At 45.3% G+C, this 20,602-nt stretch overlaps 1 protein-coding gene across 2 annotated transcripts in view; it reads left to right on the forward strand.

The window, feature by feature from the left end:
• GRM4 (glutamate metabotropic receptor 4) overlaps positions 1-20,602 on the forward strand; it is a 618,169-nt gene that overhangs the window by 404,858 nt on the left and 192,709 nt on the right. For both annotated transcript variants that reach the window (XM_060231489.1, XM_060231490.1), the window contains one exon: positions 12,824-12,959. In XM_060231489.1, the coding sequence (XP_060087472.1) occupies positions 12,824-12,959 (136 nt within the window). The remainder of the gene's footprint in view (positions 1-12,823; positions 12,960-20,602) is intronic.

Here is a 20,602-nt window from a genome sequence, read left to right on the forward strand (position 1 = left end):
CTTCACTGGACTAGTTCAGGTGAAACAAAAAGGCATAGACTCCTTTACAGAGACATGAGTGCTCTTGTGTACGTATAGAGATCCAATCAGTTATTGCAAACCTGTTTTCAAGCCAGAGAACATGGTTTGCAGACCAACCTGAACTTGGGGCTCTTTAGCTTGGAGAAACATTGACTGCTTGGAGAAACATGATAGAGGTTTACAAGATAATGCATGGGATGGAGAAAGTAGAGAAAGAAGTACTTTTCTCCCTTTCTCACAATACAAGAACTCATGGGCATTTGATAAAATTGCTGAGCAGTCAGGTTAAAATGAATAAAAAGAAGTACTTCTTCACCCAAAGGGTGATTAACATGTGGAATTCACTGCCACAGGAGGTGGTGGTAGCCACAAGCATAGCCACCTTCAAGAGGGGTTTAGATAAAAATATGGAGCAGAGGTCCATCAGTGGCTATTAGCCACAGTGTGTGTGCCACTGTGTGACACAGAATGTTGGACTGGATGGGCCATTGGCCTGATCTAACATGGCTTCTCTTATGTTCTTATGAGGCTAGATGGCCATTTGACAGCAATGAAGATCCTGTGAATTTAGGGGGAAGTATTTGCAGTGTTCCTATAACAGCTCACCTAGCTGTCTTGTTCGCTTCTGTAAGCGGCTTATGGCTACCCCAGCCCCTCTTCAGCCTCAGTTCTTCCTTTTGGATTTTTCCTCATGACTACTGAACTCAAGGAGAGGGGTATAATATGAATTTCTCAGTACTAGTCTCTTCGGGGTTTTTGTTTTGCTTTCAGATGAATGGATAACTCAATATGTAGGGGACCACAGCAGCTTCGATGGTTTTCCCAATATACAGGCACCAGAGAACTTAAAAGTAAACCACAGAAATTTATTTACACAAACAGTCTTCAACTGGGGAATGGGAGATATTTACATGGGCTATATTGTAACTCAGATAGATAACAGTTTCTAAATAGTTCAGGCTTTATAGTACAGATTTTTCTTAGGTCTCTCACAGTTCACAGTTCATATATTCTTCATTCTCCAACACTAGTTTAGGTTGGCCCCTTGGGCGTAATGTGCCTGGTCTCTCTTGAGTCGACTGGTGTCTCTACTCCCAGCCCTTCAGACTCTGCTAGACCCACATCTTTTCCCTCACCCATCTCTTTAGTTCTTAAGAGATTCTGTGACCTCTCAGGTCTTTCACTGTGACTCTCCTTCTGTCACACACAGCTCCTTGGCTGTCTCTACAGAGCTAGCAGTGAGCTTTACTTCGCTCGAAGTCTCCCCTCAGCTCCTGTCTCAGCTCCTTCTCAAAGCCAACTGCTCTCCTCAGCAGTCTCCCTCAGACTGTTAGTCACTGACCACTCCCAGCTGTTAACTGTCAATCACCCCTACTGAGAGTTCTGAGCACTCCGGTCCCCACCCTCAGATCATCTGACTCAGGCTCTCTGAGTCCTTAGTTTTTCCATTAACCCTTCCATTACCATCACAGTTCCCTCTGAGCTGAGTTAGCATGAGCTAGCTCACAGATTTTTAACCTCCAGCTCACACATTTTTGTCTTAGCTCAGGAAACATGACCCCAAAGCACAATAATGTATGCAGTAGCTCACAACTTTAATACCAGTAGCTCACAAAGTAGAATTTTTGCTCACAAGACTGCAGCTTAGAGGGAACATTGGGTATTTGTAAGTTTCCTGCATTGTGCAGGGTTTGACTAGATGACCTTGGAGTTCCCTTCCAACTCTATGATTCTATAATCAATAAATGGTCAGTAGTATTAGTAAGGGCTATGAACATAATCACAACCCTTACTAATACTACTGACCATTTACTGATCATAGAACCATAGGATTATGTGCTTTTTGCTGTTATTATTTTCTTATTTTCCTTTTCCCTTTCCAAGTAGAAAAGGGCCCCTTTCTTCAGCTAAAGAGGGCTGAGGGATAGATCTCTGTAACAGTAGTCCTGTGCTAATTACTTTGATCTTTGTATAAGTTTGAATCCTTTTGTGGCACTGATATTACTATTTCACATGCAAATTGAGACCATCAATTATATCTGGAAGCTCCTGAAACATTTTATCTTTTTTTTTTTGTACCTGATTGACCTCTACAGAGGTTTGCATGGAGCAGGAGCTGGTGGTATTTCTGAACAGACCAGAGCAAACAGATGTTGGGGGTTGAGTCTCAGCAAGCCAGAACAGTTACTCATCCAATTTTCCTTTGGTCTCTCTTCGTCTTAAAACATTATTTTTAATTAGCTGCTTCTACAGCTCCCCAGGAGTTGGCTCAGTGATTAGGTTTAAAGGTTCTCACTGTTATGGTCAGGAGGTCAAACTAATTCAGGAAAGACTACAATAAAGTTGGCTGTGGTGGAATGCACGTCATGCTCCATCTTGGCCAACAAACACAGCCAGATCCTTTAAGGGGAGATAGTAAAAACTCTGAAGTATCTTTTTTTTCATCCAGCAAATGCGTATGACTGTTTTTTCTCTGTGAGGGACTTCTCATGGGAGAGAGCCACACACAGAACAATAGCATAGGAAATACAACAACGGTTGGTGTTGTAGTTCAGCAAACTTCAGAAACCAGCCAGGCAAAACCCCAGTAAATTCATGCCCCCTGTGCCACAATTATAGTTAGGTTAACTTGAAACATGTCCTACTGTAAGGGCTAGAATTGCACTTGTGGATTCATGTCTAATATTTTTTGCTTGGATACACATTTCTGTAATCCTACTGATTGCATGGCTTGTTAGATATCACATCCTACTCTGATTGCATGGTTTTACACTGTGTAATCTGCCTTCAGTCTCAATGGAAAAAGTGGACTATACATTTTTTTTAAAACCCAGAAAAATAAATAAACCTGCCTTTTTCAAAAGCAGCTCAGGACCCAAGGCAGGTAACAGCAATGTAAAAACAATTTTATTAAGTAACAATTAAAAAGCAGATACAAAACCAGATACAACATCTAATTTATGCCCTCTCAGAAATGGGCATTCCTTTTTTGGCCAGGCTCAGGCTGCTCTCAGAGCCCTCTAGAACTACTGTGTTTTGTAGCCTCATCAGTAATCCAGGACAGAAGTCTTTCCTGACCTCTTCTGAGAGATTGTTCCAGAGGCCTGGGGGCTGACACTGAAAAAGCTTGTGGCCTCATACCCTGGACGTCCCTGACAATAGGCCACATGGGAGAGAATGAAGCTGCTACCCAGGAACATGCAGAGAGAAGCAGTCTCTCAAATATGTGGACCCCAGGTCATGAAGGCTTTAAAGGTGAGCTCCAGGTAGCACTTTGAACTGATCTTGAAAGTAGTTGGCCAGTGAAAAGACCTCAAGATAAACGATTGCATAGTCCTGCCACCCCTGAACTTCCTCCTTTCCCCAAGTTAGCATGTTTTAATAAATTATGTTTTAATCAATCATGTAGGCTGCCATTTAAAGAAATGAGTTAAACCCATTGTTATGTACTGAACTTTATGCTTGATGGGAAGCTTTCACACGTGCCCGGGTAGCAGTGGGAACACTAGAGACGCTTTGATACATCTATAGATCTGGACGCTAAGCAATAACCAATGAGTAGTCTTGGTATGATCTCCTAGGGGCCCAAAATGACAATTCTCAATTTAGGGACTGGATATATTTTTCAGATGCATTGCTAGATCATTCCCTAATCCTAAAATCTAAAGTAGCCCCCTGGTTCAGACTAATCAAACCTGATCATCTGAGATCCCCATATCATATCTCCAGATTTAACTTCAGAACATTCTTCACAGCTCTCTGCTTTCAGACTATGCAAACAACTCTGTTAACTGGTCGATATTCCCACAGCCCAACAGAACAATGTTTTTGCATTTGTGGTTCACCTATGATAGAGGACCTCCCCCATTATATTCTATCCTGTCTACTCTGCAATGCCCCCAGAATTAAATTTCTGTCTGGAGTACTAACCTCCTTAAAAGCACATTCAGAAACTGAAAAGATTATATTTCTGTTATCTGACAATGATGTTCATGTGTCCTATAGAGTCTCTTTGTTTGCCCTTGCAGCTAAGAAGATAAGATCAAGAGTAATATCAAATTTTTTTATTTATTTATTTATTTATTCGGGATTTATATCCCGCCCTTCCCAGGAGTGGCTCAGGGCGGCTTCCAACAATAACAATTTAACAATTTAAATAGAACAATTAAATACTTCACATTTAAACATTAAAACCAATACATTTCAATTCGTAAAAACAAAGCAGCTTAAAACCAATAACATATCATTTTATATAAACAGATGGCAGGCCAGTTACGTCAAGTTCCATCCCGGCTAGGTGTAAGCTAGCCGGAAGAGGGTCGTCTTACAGGCCCTGCGGAATTGAACCAAGTCCCGCAGGGCCCTCACCTCTTCCGGCAGCTGATTCCACCAAGTGGGGGCCATAACGGAGAAAGCCCTATCTCGAGTGACTTTCAGGCGGGCTTCTTTTGGCCCGGGGATAGAGAGGAGATTTTGTGTTCCTGACCTCAGTGCTCTCTGGGGAACGTATGGGGAGAGACGGTCCCTCAGGTAGGCAGGTCCCAGGCCATATAGGGCTTTAAAGGTAATAACCAGCACCTTGTACCGGACTCGATACATCACTGGAAGCCAGTGCAGAGTCCGAAGACCCGGCCGAATGTGTCCCCACTTTGGGAGACCCAATAACAGCCGGGCCGCGGCATTCTGCACCAGCTGCAGCTTTCGAGTCCGGGACAGGGGCAGCCCCATGTAGAGGGCATTGCAGTAGTCCAACCTCGAGGTGACCGTAGCATGGATCACTGTTGCTAGGTCGTCGCGCTCCAGGAAGGGGGCCAGCTGCCTTGCCCGCCTAAGATGAAAAAATGCGGACTTGGCAGCGGCTGCTATCTGAGCCTCCATCTTTAAGGAAGGCTCCAACAGCACCCCCAAGCTCCTGACTCTGTCCGCCGCCATCAGCGGTGCACCGTCAAAAGCTGGCAGGGGGATCCCCCCCCCCGGGCCGCGGCGACCCAAGCAAAGGACCTCTGTCTTCGTAGGATTTAGCTTCAGCCCACTCAGTCTGAGCCACTCAGCCACGGCCTGTAATGCCCGGTCCAGATTTTCCGGGGCGCAGACCGGCCGGCCGTCCATCAGTAGATAGAGCTGGGTGTCATCAGCATACTGGTGACACCCCAGCCCATACCTTCGGGCTATCTGGGCAAGAGGCCGCATATAGATATTGAATAACATCGGGGAGAGAACCGCCCCCTGGGGCACACCACAATCAAGTGTGCGCCTCTGGGATAGCTCCCCCCCTACTGCGACCTTTTGTCCCCGACCTTCCAGGAAAGAGGAAAGCCACTGTAAGGCCAACCCCTGAATCCCTGCGTCGGCGAGGCGGCACGTCAGTAGCCGATGGTCGACCGTGTCGAACGCCGCCGACAGGTCTAACAGCATCAGCACCGCCGAGCCACCCCGATCCAGATGCCGTTGAAGGTCATCTACTAGGGCGACCAACACTGTCTCCGTCCCGTGTCCCGGGCGGAAGCCGGACTGAAATGGGTCAAGGATGGAAGCGTCCTCCAGGAAATTCTGTAATTGTATCGCCACTGCCCTCTCAATAAGTTTACCCAAAAAGGGCAAATTAGAAACCGGCCGATAATGTGCCAATTGGGCCGGATCTAAAGATGGTTTTTTTAGGAGGGGACGGACCACAGCCTCTTTGAGTGGCGTTGGAAAGTGCCCTTCCGTTAGGGATCTATTTATGATATCCCGCACAGGATATCTAAGATCCCCCTGGCAAGATTTAATAAGCCAGGAAGGGCATGGGTCCAATTTACAAGTTGTTGGGCGAGCCAATAAGAGAATCCTGTCAACTTCCTCCAGGCTGAGGGGTCTAAAGCCATCCAGAGTATAGTCCGAAGACAGGCTCGGGGCCTCAGGTTCGCTAACTGTCTCCAAACTGGCAGGGGGGTCGGGGCGAAGTGACGCGATTTTATCCGCAAAAAATTTCGCAAAAGCCTCACAGCCGATTTCCAATTCAATAGAATTTAACCTGCCTTGTGGCAGCGTTGTAAGTCCTCTAATTATATCAAATAATTGTGCCGGGCGCGAGGTTGCGGACGCAATCTTAGCCGCAAAGAATACTCTCTTTGCGGATTTGATTGCCATCTCATAGGCCTTCAAACTCTCTCTATAAGATGTTCGGGTCACTTCGTCTCGAGTACGCCGCCATTGCCTCTCTAGTCGTCTGAGCTCCCGCTTTTGTTGCCGCAGCTCCCGGTTAAACCAGGGCGACGGTTTCGGGCGGGGGCGCAGAGGGCGCCTGGGTGCGATCTCCTCAATGGCCCTGGAGAGCCCATCGTTCCAGGACTCTACCAGATCATCCAGGGAATCGCCAGCGGGCCAGGTATCCCGTAGAGCCGTTAGGAACCGTTCCGGGTCCATCAGGCTCCGCGGGTGAGCTAAAATACGCTCTCCGCCTAAACAGGTTTTGGGTGACACCTCCATACGGACCTTAAGGGCAAAGTGATCTGACCATGGCACTGCTTCCGTTGCAATATCAGTCACTGATATTCCGGCCACAAAGACCAGGTCTAACATGTGTCCCGCCTGATGGGTGGGTGTTGTAACAACCTGGGAGAGTCCTAGTGTCGCCATGGATGACACCAGGTCCATCGCCTGGCTGGACGCCGCGTCGTCGGCATGGACATTGAAGTCACCCAAGACCAAAAGCCTTGGGTGCTCCAGCGCCCAGCCCGCCGCGGCCTCCACCAGGGATGGTAGGGCGCCGGCCGGTGCGTTAGGCGGTCGGTACACCAGCCAGATTGCCAACCCCTCCCCAACATCCCACATCAGGCCAACACATTCAACGCCCGGAATCTCTGGAGCCGGAAGAGCCCTAAAGGAGTAAGCCTCTCGTATGAAAAGTGCCACCCCACCCCCCCGCCCGCTAGTCCGTGACTGATGAAAGACCGAGTATCCTGGGGGGGCGGTCTGAGAGAGAGCTACCGTCTCCCCTTCACGCACCCAGGTCTCGGTCACGCAAGCCAGGTCCATGTCCTGTTCGGTCAGGAACTCCTGTAGGACAGAGGTCTTATTATTAATGGACCTGGCATTGCATAACACCAGTGACGGAGGCGGGTGATTCAACCTGGCCCCGCTACCTGTCACCTTCGGGATGGGGCGAAGGCTGGAAGGGGGTCGAGCACTATTATGTCTCAACCTCCTTCCCTTATAATTCTGCCTCGTCCCACCGTCATATCTTCCCCTCCCCAGGAGCACTGGAATCCCCAGGCCGATCATCTCCTGTTAATGCCACCTCAATTTGATGGAGCCGTCAGATCTACCCCCTCCTCCACCCCCTCCTCCCAGCTGATCTATCTATTTTAATCCAATCTGCCAATTTACTAATCAGCTATTTAACTAAATCTCTTCCAAGCTTCCCACCAATTGTTAGCTAAATTTAAATTAGTATAATCTAAAAGCTTATTAACTATAAAACCCTCCCAATAATTATCCCTCCTTAGTTAATTTGCCACAAGTCAATTATTAATTCAAAAGCTCATTAATCATAAAAAACCCTCCCAATAACTTCTTCCTTAATTAATTTGCTATAATTCCAACTCTCACTTTAGCCAGTAACAATCTCTAATTAATTTAAATAGCCTATAAATCACAACCAATAATAAATAAATGTCACTCAATTGGCAGCTAGATCAGATGGGCGGGGGATAAGACAGGGGATGTAAACAGTTGAGTAAAGTGCTATGATTTTTAAAGTGCTAGTGCCTATGGGTGCAATGTTCTCATTTTTGCCATGTCCTTATCTTTATCTTCTGGCGTACTGATATCCATGTGGAGCTTGCTTCTTGTAGGGTGATGGGGGGGGGGGAATGCCGAGAGGTGGATAGTTGGGTAAGGGTCATTGAAATGTTCTTATAGTACTTGTATGGCCGACTGGCCGACCGGCAGACTCGGACAACGCCCCGTGCAGACTCGGGGAGCTCGGGGGGTATAAGCCCCCCGCGTCCCTTTCGTCACACAGCCTCCGCCCTAATCTGCCCGTCAGCAACTCAATTCGGCCCCTTCCAGTGTTCTTCCAGACCCTTCGGTCATCAGTCAATGCCGTACTCTCCCCGATCAAGCCCACTCCCGTGTAGGAAAGAGGGGGGGGGTAAGGGGGATAAACGCACAGCTCGCCCAGCGTTGTTGCTATCTCCTCGGCTCCCAGTTCAAACTCGGCTCCTCGAACCCCCGACTCCACTCCTCAGCCTCCGCGACCGCCTCAAAACGTCCCGTTACGGTCCCGGCCGGCTCGGCTCCTCAACCTCCACGTTCGCCTCAGTTACGCCCGACCACGGCCCCGGCCGACTCAGCTCCTATCTTCTCCTGCAAGCACACCGCCCACAGCAGGTCCCGTCGCCGCCGCTTTTCCACTCAACTGTAACTTCTTGAGGTTGGCCTTTCTGGGGAACTTTTTAAGGTGTTAATTGGAAACTTCGTTGTTCGGGTTCTGTTCTGTTTTGTAACGGCCAACGGCTATACACAATAATTTTTTGACTGACTGAGTAGTCTTGGTGTGAAACTTAACTGCTGTGATTTGGTATGGAGAGCTGGGTGTGGTTCTTTTGCATGCATATAAGTTGGGTCATGCCCCTGCCATTTTGCCTTAGTATGTAGTTACCAATAAAGCATGTTCTTGTTTGAACTCTAATGCATCAAACCCAGTATTTAACACCCATACTGTTATTTCATGCCTTCATGGGGTGTGGGGGGGAGCTTGCCCGGGGCAAATGAGAACCTTTCCCCACTTCTGGACATGGCCTCAATTTTTCAGTCTAGATTAGGGTTGCCATGTCCAATTGTTGTGCCAGTGTGTAGATGGGGGGGGGGCATTGTGTGATGTGCATATGTCACCTGGAAGTGATGTTGAAGGAAATGCTCTGGTTTTTGGGCAAAACTCTATGGTAAAATTGCTCTCAAATCATAGAGTTTTCCTCAAAAAACAGAGCGTCACCCCCCCCATCACTGATGTGCCTATATCACTTCTGGGTAGTGGCAGTAGGGAGGAGATTTCCTCCCCCCAGCCAGCAGGCTGCCACTTGGCAGGAGCCCATGAAAGCAGGGGATCTCCCATCTCGGGGTGTGCATTCGGTTCGGCTGAGTCGAATAGACCGCTGAATATCCGTTGATTTGAAAGTATATGGCATCGTATACTTCCAAATCAATATTCGGAAGTATACGGAACTCAATGTAAAAGGCGGGAAAGGAGCTTCTGCAACCTCAGGGAAGCTGCTTGTCTCCTTTCCCACCTTTGGAAGCCTTTTCCCATAGCTCCCTGGGATCAGGGAGGGAGGGGGAGAAGAGCCCCAGCAGCCAATCCAAAGCATGCATTTGCAAAATGCATTGCAAATGCATGCTTTGCAGGGCTGTTGTGTAGCTGATGGCTGGGCTAATCCCCCAGCCATCAGCAAAATTGTTGTTCTTTTGTTTACTTGGGTATCCAAGTAAACACTGTTCTCTGGCCAATCACAGAGCAGTGGTAGTTTTTGAAACAGCTCTGTGTAGGGCCAGAGAGCCTTTTTAAGGAGTCTGCCTCGTTGAACTCCATTTCATTGCTGCTGTGTTGGTGCTGGTGTGAGAGAGAGATTGTGCTGCGCTGGCCCTTGGCCTCAGCTGCTGCTGCTCTCTCTCAGCCTTGCCTGACCTGCCTGGAGAAGACATCTAAGGTAAGACAGTTTTGGGGTTCTTGTTTTTATTTTAGTTAGGATAAAAGTAAAAGGACTTTTTAAGACTCAGAGTCACTTTACTTATCCAGATTTGGGTGGGTGGGTGGGTAGCTTATTTGGGGTTACGGTTAGGGGTTTCTGCTAGGGGTGGGGGCCTGGGGTGGGGGGTTACCAATTTGCCTATATCTAACTTTAGTGAGAGAATTTTTAAAACTGCAGTGTCCTTTTACTTTTCCTGATTTGGGTGGCTTGGATTTCTGGGGGTTAGGGTGAAGGTTTTTTGGGGGGAGGAGTTGGTAAAGTTCCTGTATTATTAAAAGTCATTTTTTTTACTGTTTTAAAAGGATTCTGTGTTTGATTTGTTGCTGCTGTTGTTTCTTTTCTCTTCTGGTTCTCGTTCTTGGGGGGGGGGTGCTGTTTGGCCTAATTTTTATTGTTAAAAAGTTCAGTTTTTAACAGTTGAGTTTGTTGGCCTTTTCTCAGTTGGATTTGTTTGGATCTGTTGTTGTTGGTTTTGCATTCTGTCCTGTTGTCCCTTTTCCTGGTTCTGTTTTTTTTTTTGGGGGGGGGGGTTAAAAGTTAAGTTTCTTTTTGTCACATTTTGGTTTTTTTAATTACCTCTGGTTGATGTGAGGGGGTTGGTGTGTGGGCTGTGTGGGGTGGGTCACTTTCATGTTTTTATAGAGCTATTTTTGGAGTCTGAGGGTTCCATGCAGTTTTGGGGGCTCTCCCTCAAACCCCCTGCCACTCAGTAGCCTCTGATTATGATTAATGGTGGGATAGGGAACCCCTGGCCCAATCTTTTTGGGACTTGGGGGGTTCGTAGGGGAGAGTCCCCTGCAGGTCCCCTGCAAATTTGGGGGCTCTCCTTCAAACCCTCCCCTCCAGGCGACTTCTGATATACCCTATTTTGCCATTGATTTCAATGGCTCATAGGGTATTATTGGGCTGTATATTCGGAAATAGCCATATATCTCTTGTATATGCGGCTATTCTGACTACCTGTATTCGGAAATATATGGTATTCCAAATATTTTGGCCCCGTATATTTCTGAATCCAATTAATTCCAATTTTTTGTTTTGTTTGCACACCCCTACCCCCATCCACTCCTGGGGAATGTTTACTCTAGTCTAGATGGGAATTCAGGGATTTGAGTAAAGAAGCTCAATAGTGCATTAATGGCTGTTTCCTTCCACTGGCAAGTTTGGTATAGTGATTATGAGTGGTGAACTTTAATCTGGAGAACTGGGTTTGATTCCCTACTTCTCCACTTGAAGCCAGCTGGGTGACCTTGGGTCAGTCACTATTCTCTCAGCCCCTCAAAATAAATCTAGCTGCCACAAAAAGAGCTAGAGTTTCAGACTGCCAGACAATCTTCAGATCTCCTGGCTATATTATACCCACTGCCATACGATAATTATTTAATTCATCCACTGGCAATTTACCTGCTGAGGTGTGGTGTGCAGGGTGTGAGGCAAGGTATGAGGATTTGATTCAAGGAGCTGCAGTTGGCAGTTTTGAAGATGCTATGAGTTGGCTGAATATCTATTACTTTGGGGTGTAGGATCCCTTTTTAATAATCTGATACAGGGTAGTAGTTCTGTAGCCTTTGGTGAGTTCTTATTTACCTCAATATGCTCAGTTTGTATATTTGTAAAAGAGGAATATTTGTAATATTGGCCTCAAATAATATTCTCCTTAAGTCTCCAGTGCTCTCTGTTATACAAGTAAATTAAATCCTGCAGTGTGGCTACTGAAATTTCTCTTGACTCAGAGAACTGGGAAATGACTAATACATCTAAGTTATGCAGGCATTTAAAAAACATTTACCAGTCACAGAATGGTAATATAGGATTCTGCAGAAGTGAAAACAATGAAGAGTATGCAGAAGTGAGAACAATGAAGAGTATGCTTAAGAATGCACTGCTTGCCTTTCCTACTTGTCCCAGCTCATTTGATACCTGGAAGACTCCTTGAATGGCATAGTAATGGCCTTCAGGGAAAAACCCCTGGGACTGCTGTGCTGTTGGCTATACTGGGGATGAGCTGTCTGCTTGAGTTGATCTGTGTTTCAGAATGTTCAACCTGATAAGCTGCTTCCTGAAGTTCGCCTTGTAGTCTGATTTGATGCATGTTGCCTGGGATTAAGACTTCACACAGGTCATAGGTACAGAAGAAGCTTTGCAGTGCAGGCTCACAACCAAGGAGAATCTTAGGAAGTGATCTGGCAGCCCAACACTGAAAGCAAAACAGGAGCTGAATTTTTCATATTTATTCGAACTAAATATCCAGGTCTGTTGCCTATAGGCTCTCACAAATCAATCATTTATGAAAAAAATCAGAAAATATTGGGGTTGCCACCAGCAGAAGATGCGGGGTATGGTTGCCAAATCTGGGCTGGGAAACTGCTGGGGATTTGGGAATGGAGCCTGGGGAGGACAGGGATCTCAGTGGGGTACAATACCATAAAGCCCGAGTCCACCTTCCAGAGCATCCATTTTATCCAGGAAACTGATCTCTGTAGTCTGCAGTGAGGGAGCTGTAGTCTGCAGTGAGGAATCCAGTCCACCTAGAGGCTGGCATCCCTAGGTGATATGTATGCATTAATAAACCAGGCTGCATGAATGAGACCCACAAACAATTACAGATCTTTTGTGTGGGATGAAAACCTTGTGTGGGATGAGAATCCTGCCATTTTATGTTACTTCCAATATTTCAGCCACAGCTGTAGCCATGGATATACTATTTGAAGTTAGCTATTTACCTAATCAATACTTTTGGAGCTGATTCCTGGAGTTATTAACTGCCCTGAGTCTGCTTGTGGAGAGGGCGGGATAAAAATCTAAGGTAATAAATAAATAAATAATAAATTCACACATACATACTCATCACTTGATGCCAATTTAGTTTTCTCCAATGTTTGAATCACAATTGCTTCCATGCAGAAAAAGAGAAGGTTATGAAAAAGGGACCTTGGGCTACATCAGGATGTGACTTTGTTGGCTTTCTTGAGCTATCCCAGGCAATCTGTGGTAGAGGAGATCAGACATTGGGTTGTTTTGGTGCTTCAGTTCAAAGGCTTCTCTGACGTTGCTGTTTTGTCCAACCATAGGGAGCATGTGTGTGGCACAATCAGTCAAGATCCCACGGGAACCCAAAGCAGGAGAGTTTGATAAGATCATTCGGCGCCTCCTGGAGACATCCCATGCTCGAGCTGTCATCATCTTTGCCAATGAAGATGATATCAAGTAAGAGGGTAATGGTCTGGTTTTGAGGGACTGTGTGGGAAGGAGAGAATGAGAGGAAGGGTAAGGTAATGGGAAGAAGTCAATTGAAAGTTCCTAGGCTGCCTAGCATGTCAGTGCTTCATAGTGCATTCGTTAATGTGAGCATATGTGTTAATGAATGAGGTGGGAAGAGTGTGTCTTCATTGTTCTGCATTTTGGTGAGCCAGTTTGGTGTAGTGGTTAAGTGTGTGGACTCTTATCTGGGAGAACCGGGTTTGATTCCCCACTCCTCCACTTGCACCTGCTAGCATGGCCTTGGGTCAGCCATAGCTCTGGCAGAGATTGTCCTTGAAAGGGCAGCTGCTGTGAGAGCGCTCCCCAGCCCCACCCACCTCACAGGGTGTCTGTTGTGGGGGAGGAAGGTAAAGGAGATTGTGAGCCGCTCTGAGACTCTTCGGAATGGAGGGTGGGATATAAATCCAATATCTTCTTCTTCTTTTCTCTTTTTCTGTTCTTAGAACTTCCACCTTAGTATAGCTACATGCTGGCTAATACAACTAGAAATGCCTTTTGCACATTTGGCCATTTGTTGCACATTTAATCCACATCAGATGAACCTGAGGTGTGTTTGAGCCCTAAATTTCACTCTGCACTCATTTTCAGTTTGCACTGATCCCCTGCTCATTGGTACTGCTGTCTGTATCTCTGCGAGAGCTAGCATCACATTTGCTTGGCCTATGTCATTCTATCCATTTATTACGTCTTTGTCCTGCCTTCCCTAAGGAAACTCAGAGTGGTATATCTGGCATTTCATACAGCAGGAGAGAGTGGGGCAAGCTCATCCTATGAGTTTCTTGTCTGAATTGGGATTTGAATTTGGGCAGAGCCAGATTTCTGAACAATCTAAGTAAATCACAGTTTAGGGCTTCAGATTATGACATGCCTCCAAGCTCACATGCACACAAAAATTTACTAAATTTCAATGTTAGAATAAGATAGATAGATAGATAGATAGATAGATAGATAGATAGATAGATAGATAGATAGATAGATAGATAGATAGATAGATAGATAGATAATGCTAGTTGGCCTCTTAAACTTTACATAGCTATGGGGCCTCAGCATGTCTTGATGCGGCCCTGAACCTGGAGGGGAGGTATTTGTGAAGTTCCTGCATTGTGCAGGGGGTTGGGCTAGATGACCCTGAAGGCCCCTTCCAACCTTATGATCCTATGATCACAGTCCAGTGTTATAACTACTCAACGACACTAGCTCTGCTCTTACATATATAGTGTCACAGGGCTGATGTACCTCTCAAAAGTCTACAAACATTTCATTCCAAGTGTCCATGACAGTGCCAACATAGCTACAATAAAGGGTGGATGGGGGGGGGGGGTGGAGAGAAAGTAATGGTGAATAAGGACTGTTTCAAAAGACTGAGAGTGTGGGAGCCTGGCTTTGCTTCCAGAAATTGCTAGACTGGAATTTGATTGGAAGAACTAGGCAGAAATTTGATCATGCATTCAAAAGCTCTTAAGTTTCCAGTCATTGTTTTGTTTTATAGGATCAAAAAGATACGAATCATACTGCAGTTGTTTGAAATTTTAATAACCTGGCCATTACTGTGAAAAAGATTGGGGTGCTTTTTTTAAAGAAGTATTGCTCCAAAAATATAATTTTCAAACTCTGCTTTCAACATTTCCCACAATGATTATAATGTTTTGATTCTTATTCTTGATCTACTGTGATTTTCTGACTGTGGTACAAAAATGTCGTTTAGGTACTCTCCATCAGTCATGTGGAAGCGAAGCCTGGTCCATTCCCACAGAATCAGTGCAGCTGTAATGCAGCGCTAAAAAAGGAGAAAACACAATGCTGCTGTTTGTATTTGTTTTTTTGAGCCAACCAATTTACAGTGTGTTACACCTGATTTCGTAAGTGTCTGATTTATTAATCAGCAAACATTATGCAAATATGAGTAAACTGACATTTTCAATCAGTTTACATCAAATATGCAAACAATCTAAGTTTCTGGGAAGCTGGCTAATAGAAATGTCTGAAACTCAGACATTTACTCTCATTTCCTTCCAGCAACATCAAGGATTTGACATCCAGTGTAAATGACAAGCTCTATTAAACAAGAGTTTGTAAACATTTACCTATCAGAAAACATTTACCTATCACTCAATGCACAGCAGCCAAGAAGGTCTGAGCGCCTGCTCCAGCTGCAACGCCACTGAGGATGTTCTCCGCAGCTGAGAACGAAACGTCTGGAAGGAAAACTTTCTCCAGTAGAACACGGCACTTGATCCCGAAACCCTAATGATGTTACCAGCCGTGAAAACCTGAAATCTTTGATATCAGAAAAGAGTTTGTAAACTACAGAACTGCACCCTGTTGGCAGTAGTTGCACACAATTGGAAACTATATTTTTCATGCAGTGAAAGGCTGACATTTGCTGCTGAGACAGATGCACCCATATGATCATTTTTAAGTCAAAATTATTGTGTTTTTTAGAAGGGGGCATATATAACACGATGCAGATAATTAGAGCTTGAATTATTCTTCAGTTTGAACATTTTTTCTTCTCATATTGACTTCTTGAATAGTGTTCATGAACACTGCATGGCTGTGGCCAGATTGTACCATGAGAATGCAGAAATTCACAATGCTCATATTCTTTAAGTGAGCCCGTGTCCTGGTGCAAGAGAGGACAGCATGTAGGCTTATCCTCTTGTTCATTCTTCTCTTTATCAGATCCTTAGTGCCAGGTTGTGTACCTGAGGCTCTGAAAGCTTCAGGAGAAGGGTGAGTGGGAATCATAGGCAGGCAGTGGAATGTGCAGACTGCACACACATTTTAAAGACCCCATAGTCCTCTCCCCTCCCCCAACACAGGATCAGTCTGCATTTGAAAACAGGAGGCCACTTTGGGGGAAAAGTCGGCTGAGAGTCCTTCATGTGAGAGAGCCTTTGGAACTAACTCACAGAAAAAGAATCCAGCATCTTCTTATCAACAAAGAATGAACTGCAGCCAATTTTGCCTTCACACATAATCCTTTCTTCAGCACTTGGTGCTCTAAACCATTCCAAGGTACCCACCATTCGGTGTCACTAGTAATTTTATTCTTTTCCTTTTTGTTTTTTGTTTGGAACCATCTAAGATAAGTGGGGCCAAATCTCCTGCATGTATAAAGCACTCTAACAGTTAATAAAGCCATTTGGTGTTGCCTAGATCTATTGCTTTCAGTGGTGAGGTGCTGATTAACACAGCTAGGAAATCTTCTTTGAGAAGGACTAAGGCCTGGATGGATGATGGATGAAACCTGTGTCCTTCAGAATACAGGACATGCAACTGCCTGACATCATCAAGTCATCCAATGAACCCATCTCAAGACTAGCAATATCACTGTTCCCTCATCCTTACACATCTTCTAGGATATGCTGAGCCAGCTCCTTAAACAAATTCCTACACAGAGACTGTACAAATAGGCAATTCAATCTATGTAGTGGTTGGAAAAGTACTCACACAGTACATCTCCTGTATCTCAGATATACACAATGAATCTCCATGAAGCCAATTGTATGAAACCACCTCAAGTATTTTCTAAGACTGAGAGTTCATTCCTCTTTATTTTTCATCAAGAGGTTTCAATGTTTTCACAGATTTGACGGTATCTTGAAACAGTATCTTGGGCTTTTCCTTAGTGCTCCAGCTGTTAGCTAGCATTCTTTGTTTTCATTCCAAAAAGCTGCTCACATATAGGGAGAAGAGCCTCTGTCTAATTTAGGTGACTAGTAAAGACCCTGTGCTAAAGACAGATGAGTCTGGCCCTTAGTTCATGTGTGTGTGGTATAGCATCAATGAAGACCAAGAATTTTGCTCAAAAGAGAAACTTCTAAACAGAATGTACTTGGTAATCAGGGGCTGACTGGCCACTGTAGCTGGCAGGAAATTTCCCAGTGGGATGATAGCCTGCTGCCCCACTGGCCTAGTCCAGGGTAGAAGAGCTGTGGTCAGCCTGCTGAAGCCTGCTCTCAGCCTGGGGAAATCTGCTTGTGGCCTGGGATAGGCTGCTTCTGGCCAGCACAAGCGTTGCCTGGCCTAGCAAAGGGTGTTCCTGGTCTAGGCAAGCCAGGTGCAGGGCCTGGTACAGCTGTAGAGCAGGCTGGCTCCTTCTCCCTCCCTCTTCGTTCCCTCCTTTGTGGAGGCAGGACCTCGGTGGGCTGAGCCCTTGCAGGGCCAGTTTTTGCTCCCAGTTCACCCCAGCTAGTAATGCTTACATGAGCCACAGCACTACTGTTATTTTTTCCTTCCTCTTTGTTCAGTGATTCTGTGACCTAGTAGGTCCAGCACTGGCCTCATGTTTGACCCTTTGGGACCCAGCTCTGTAATGACCTGTTGGGTACCCATAAGCAATTTCCTCTTGCTTCTGTTCTCCCTCCCACTCACATACTTGAAGTTCATCAGGCCAAAGAATGGTTGTTATGAAGTATCACAACAACACAATGGTTTTTAAAGATGCTGCTGTAATAAAAATAAATGATGCTGTAATAATAAGAGTTGAAGTGAGATTGGAATTGGGTTTGGGGCCAAAATGTATCTTTTTGTATCAAGTTCACAATCAAGTTCACTTGCTCTTTCCCTTTGTCTGATTCAGTTTTTTCCTTCTCCCCTCTGTTCTCCATGCCATTCTGAAAACACTTGCTGTTCCCTTAGGGCACTGGGGTTGCCTGTCATTCAGTCTTGCTGCCACTACTTCCTTAATCGCTTTTTAATCAACCTTGCTATTGACAAAGTCTCCATTAATTACCCTTGTTTTCTTGTTAAGGGCTCATTTTAAAACTCACACACATGGCAGCTCAGTGGCTGCATACTCCTCACTGATTTCAGCCCTTTCTTCTTATTCATTACTAGCTCTGCACACCTGGCGGTACCACTTTGCCTAAGGCATACGTGTGATCCCCTTCTGCCTATTCTTTGCGTTGTTTTGCTTCTCTGAAGCAAGAGAAAAACCATGGTTCTGCAGCCTGAAAGCTCCAGTAACGTAGCTCACCATGCTTCTTTCATGTTCTCCTGTCCCACAGTTTGATTTCATGCTGATGAAATCCACATGGCACAAAGCTCCCAAAATTGAGTTATTTATTTAAACTGGTATATGGCCCTCTCAGGAGCCCCATGGCGCAGAGTGGTAAGCTGCAGTACTGCAGTCTAAGCTCTGCTCACGACCTGAGTTTGATCCTGGAGGAAGCTGGGTTCAGGTAGCCAGTTCAAGGTTGACTCAATCTTCCATCCTTCTGAGGTTGGTAAAATGAATACCCAGCTTGCTGGGGTTAAAATGTAGATAACTGGGGAAGGCAAGGGCAAACCACCCCATAAAAAGTTGGCCATAAAAACGTTGTGATGTGACATCACCCCAGAGTTGGAAATGACTGGTGCTTGCACAAGGGACTACCTTTACCTTTTACTGGCTTTCTCTCCTCGGTGTTCATGGCAGTATTAAATAAATAAATAAATGTGTGGACTTATGATTTTGGATTTTCCCAATAACATATTGTGGCTAACCAACAGTGATGATTACCTCAAGACCACCCAGTTAGGTCATGGCAGAATGGGAATTTGAACCCAGCTCTCCACAGTCTCAGTCCAGGATGGTTTGATTTCTTTCTGGGGTGGAATTCCTTTCAGTTTGTCTTCTTCTCCACCCTCACTAAAGCATCTGAAATACGTTGTTGCCATGTTATGAGCACATCACTGCAGCAGAAGAGTTTACTAGAGATCACTGATGCAGGGAGGCCCATAGGGTGTTGTAGAATGAAGGATAAAGCACTTTACTGGGTCACAAAGGAATCAGACAACCTTGCAATCCATTTGCAAAGCACTTCCAGCTGTCTTCCTTGGAAAGGACAGAATTTTGACACTAAAGTGCCAATAAAAATGCTTAGGACCCTCTTAACTTTTCTCAGATTTGTTCCTTTGTGGGTCAAATGTAAAAAATATCTTGATTGCTGTTTACCTTAATGATTCCATCTTCACTGAAGCCGACCATGAAATAGACAAAAGAGGGTAAATGGGCTGCCAGAGTGAACATTTATAAAGAATGCTAATAACGCAAGCAATTTACAGCCACTGCAGTAATCCCTGCAGCCTTTTCTTATGATTCAGAAGTATTTGAACTTTTATATGTGGAGAAAATGGAGGCAGAGGATAGATATGTTGCTAAATTCTGGAATAAATGAAAAAAAATGTTGCCATTTCCAGGTCACTGTGATGGATTTCCTGGACAACTGAATAGAATTCTAGTTTTCTGAAATCTAGTGATAGTCCCATCTGAGCATACAAACAGGCATTTGGGTGGGCTTATGCAAAGGGGCTCTGCTATACATTTGTGGATACTAGACTTTATGTGCTAATATGCTCCATCCATTTGCAACTGTTTTTGGAGCCTTCACTGTCAATGGAGGCACAGATAGTGGCCACTGCCAAGTCCGCGTTTTTTCATCTTCGACGGGCGAAGCAGTTGGCCTCCTTCCTGGAGTGCCGGGACCTAGCAACGGTGATCCATGCAATGGTCACCTCGAGACTGGATTACTGTAACACCCTCTACATGGGGCTGCCCTTGTGCCAAACCCGGCGGCTGCAGCTGGTGCAGAACGCGGCGGCTAGGCTGTTGTTGGGACTCCTGAGGTGGGAGCACATACAGCCGGGGCTGCGCGGGCTTCACTGGCTGCCAGTGGTGTACTGGGTTCATTACAAAGTGCTGGTTATTACCTTTAAAGCCCTATATGGCCGAGGACCTGCCTACCTGAGGGACCGTCTCTCCCCATATGAACCCCAGAGAGTGCTGAGGTCAGCTGGAAAGAACTAGCTGAATATCCCTGGGCCAAGGGAGGCCAAATTGGAGACTACTCAGGAACGGGCCTTCTCTATTGCAGCTCCACTACTGTGCAACCAGCTCCCGGAGGAAGTGTGGGCCCTGTGGTGTTTGGACCAATTCCGCAGGGCCTGCAAGACCTTTCTCTTTAAAATGGCCTTCACTTAATGCTGAGCCAAGATAGATTCGCTGAAGATGTTTTTAGCCACTGAATTTTATAGAAGATCTGAGTTATAGCACCATAATGTTAATTTAATATGTCGATTTAAATGATGGTTTTATCTAATTGTAATTACTGTGTATTATGGTTTTACTGTGTATTGTATTTATGCGTTGTGAGCCGCCCTGAGCCTGCCTTGGCGGGGAGGGCGGGATATAAATAAAAAGTTATTATTATTATTATTTTGTGTCCAGAAGGAAACTTCAGATTGGGAAAATTTTTGAGATGTATTCCTGATGTCCAGCAGGATACAGTTTGAAAATTTGGTCTGCCAAAGTAATTTTGGAATGGGTCTAGCTGTTATATCATTACCAAGGTCACAAAATATATTGTCATTAATATTTTAAATAAGAAAAGTATCCTTTGTACAGACTATGCATTGTGGAGACATGGCCATTACTAGATACATCAGAAACCAGCATGCCTGTGAGGAATAATGATCCAGGGCTTGCCAGCAACTTCACAAAAAGTAATAGGCTTGGAAAGGTGATGTGGAACTGCAAAGGCAATTTCATTAGCCTTGTGCTAGAGAGCATTCCATCAACATTATGTACCTGATCCTGTCTGATT

This window comes from Heteronotia binoei, chromosome 2 (assembly GCF_032191835.1).
Source record: "Heteronotia binoei isolate CCM8104 ecotype False Entrance Well chromosome 2, APGP_CSIRO_Hbin_v1, whole genome shotgun sequence".
Lineage (NCBI taxonomy): Eukaryota > Metazoa > Chordata > Lepidosauria > Squamata > Gekkonidae > Heteronotia > Heteronotia binoei.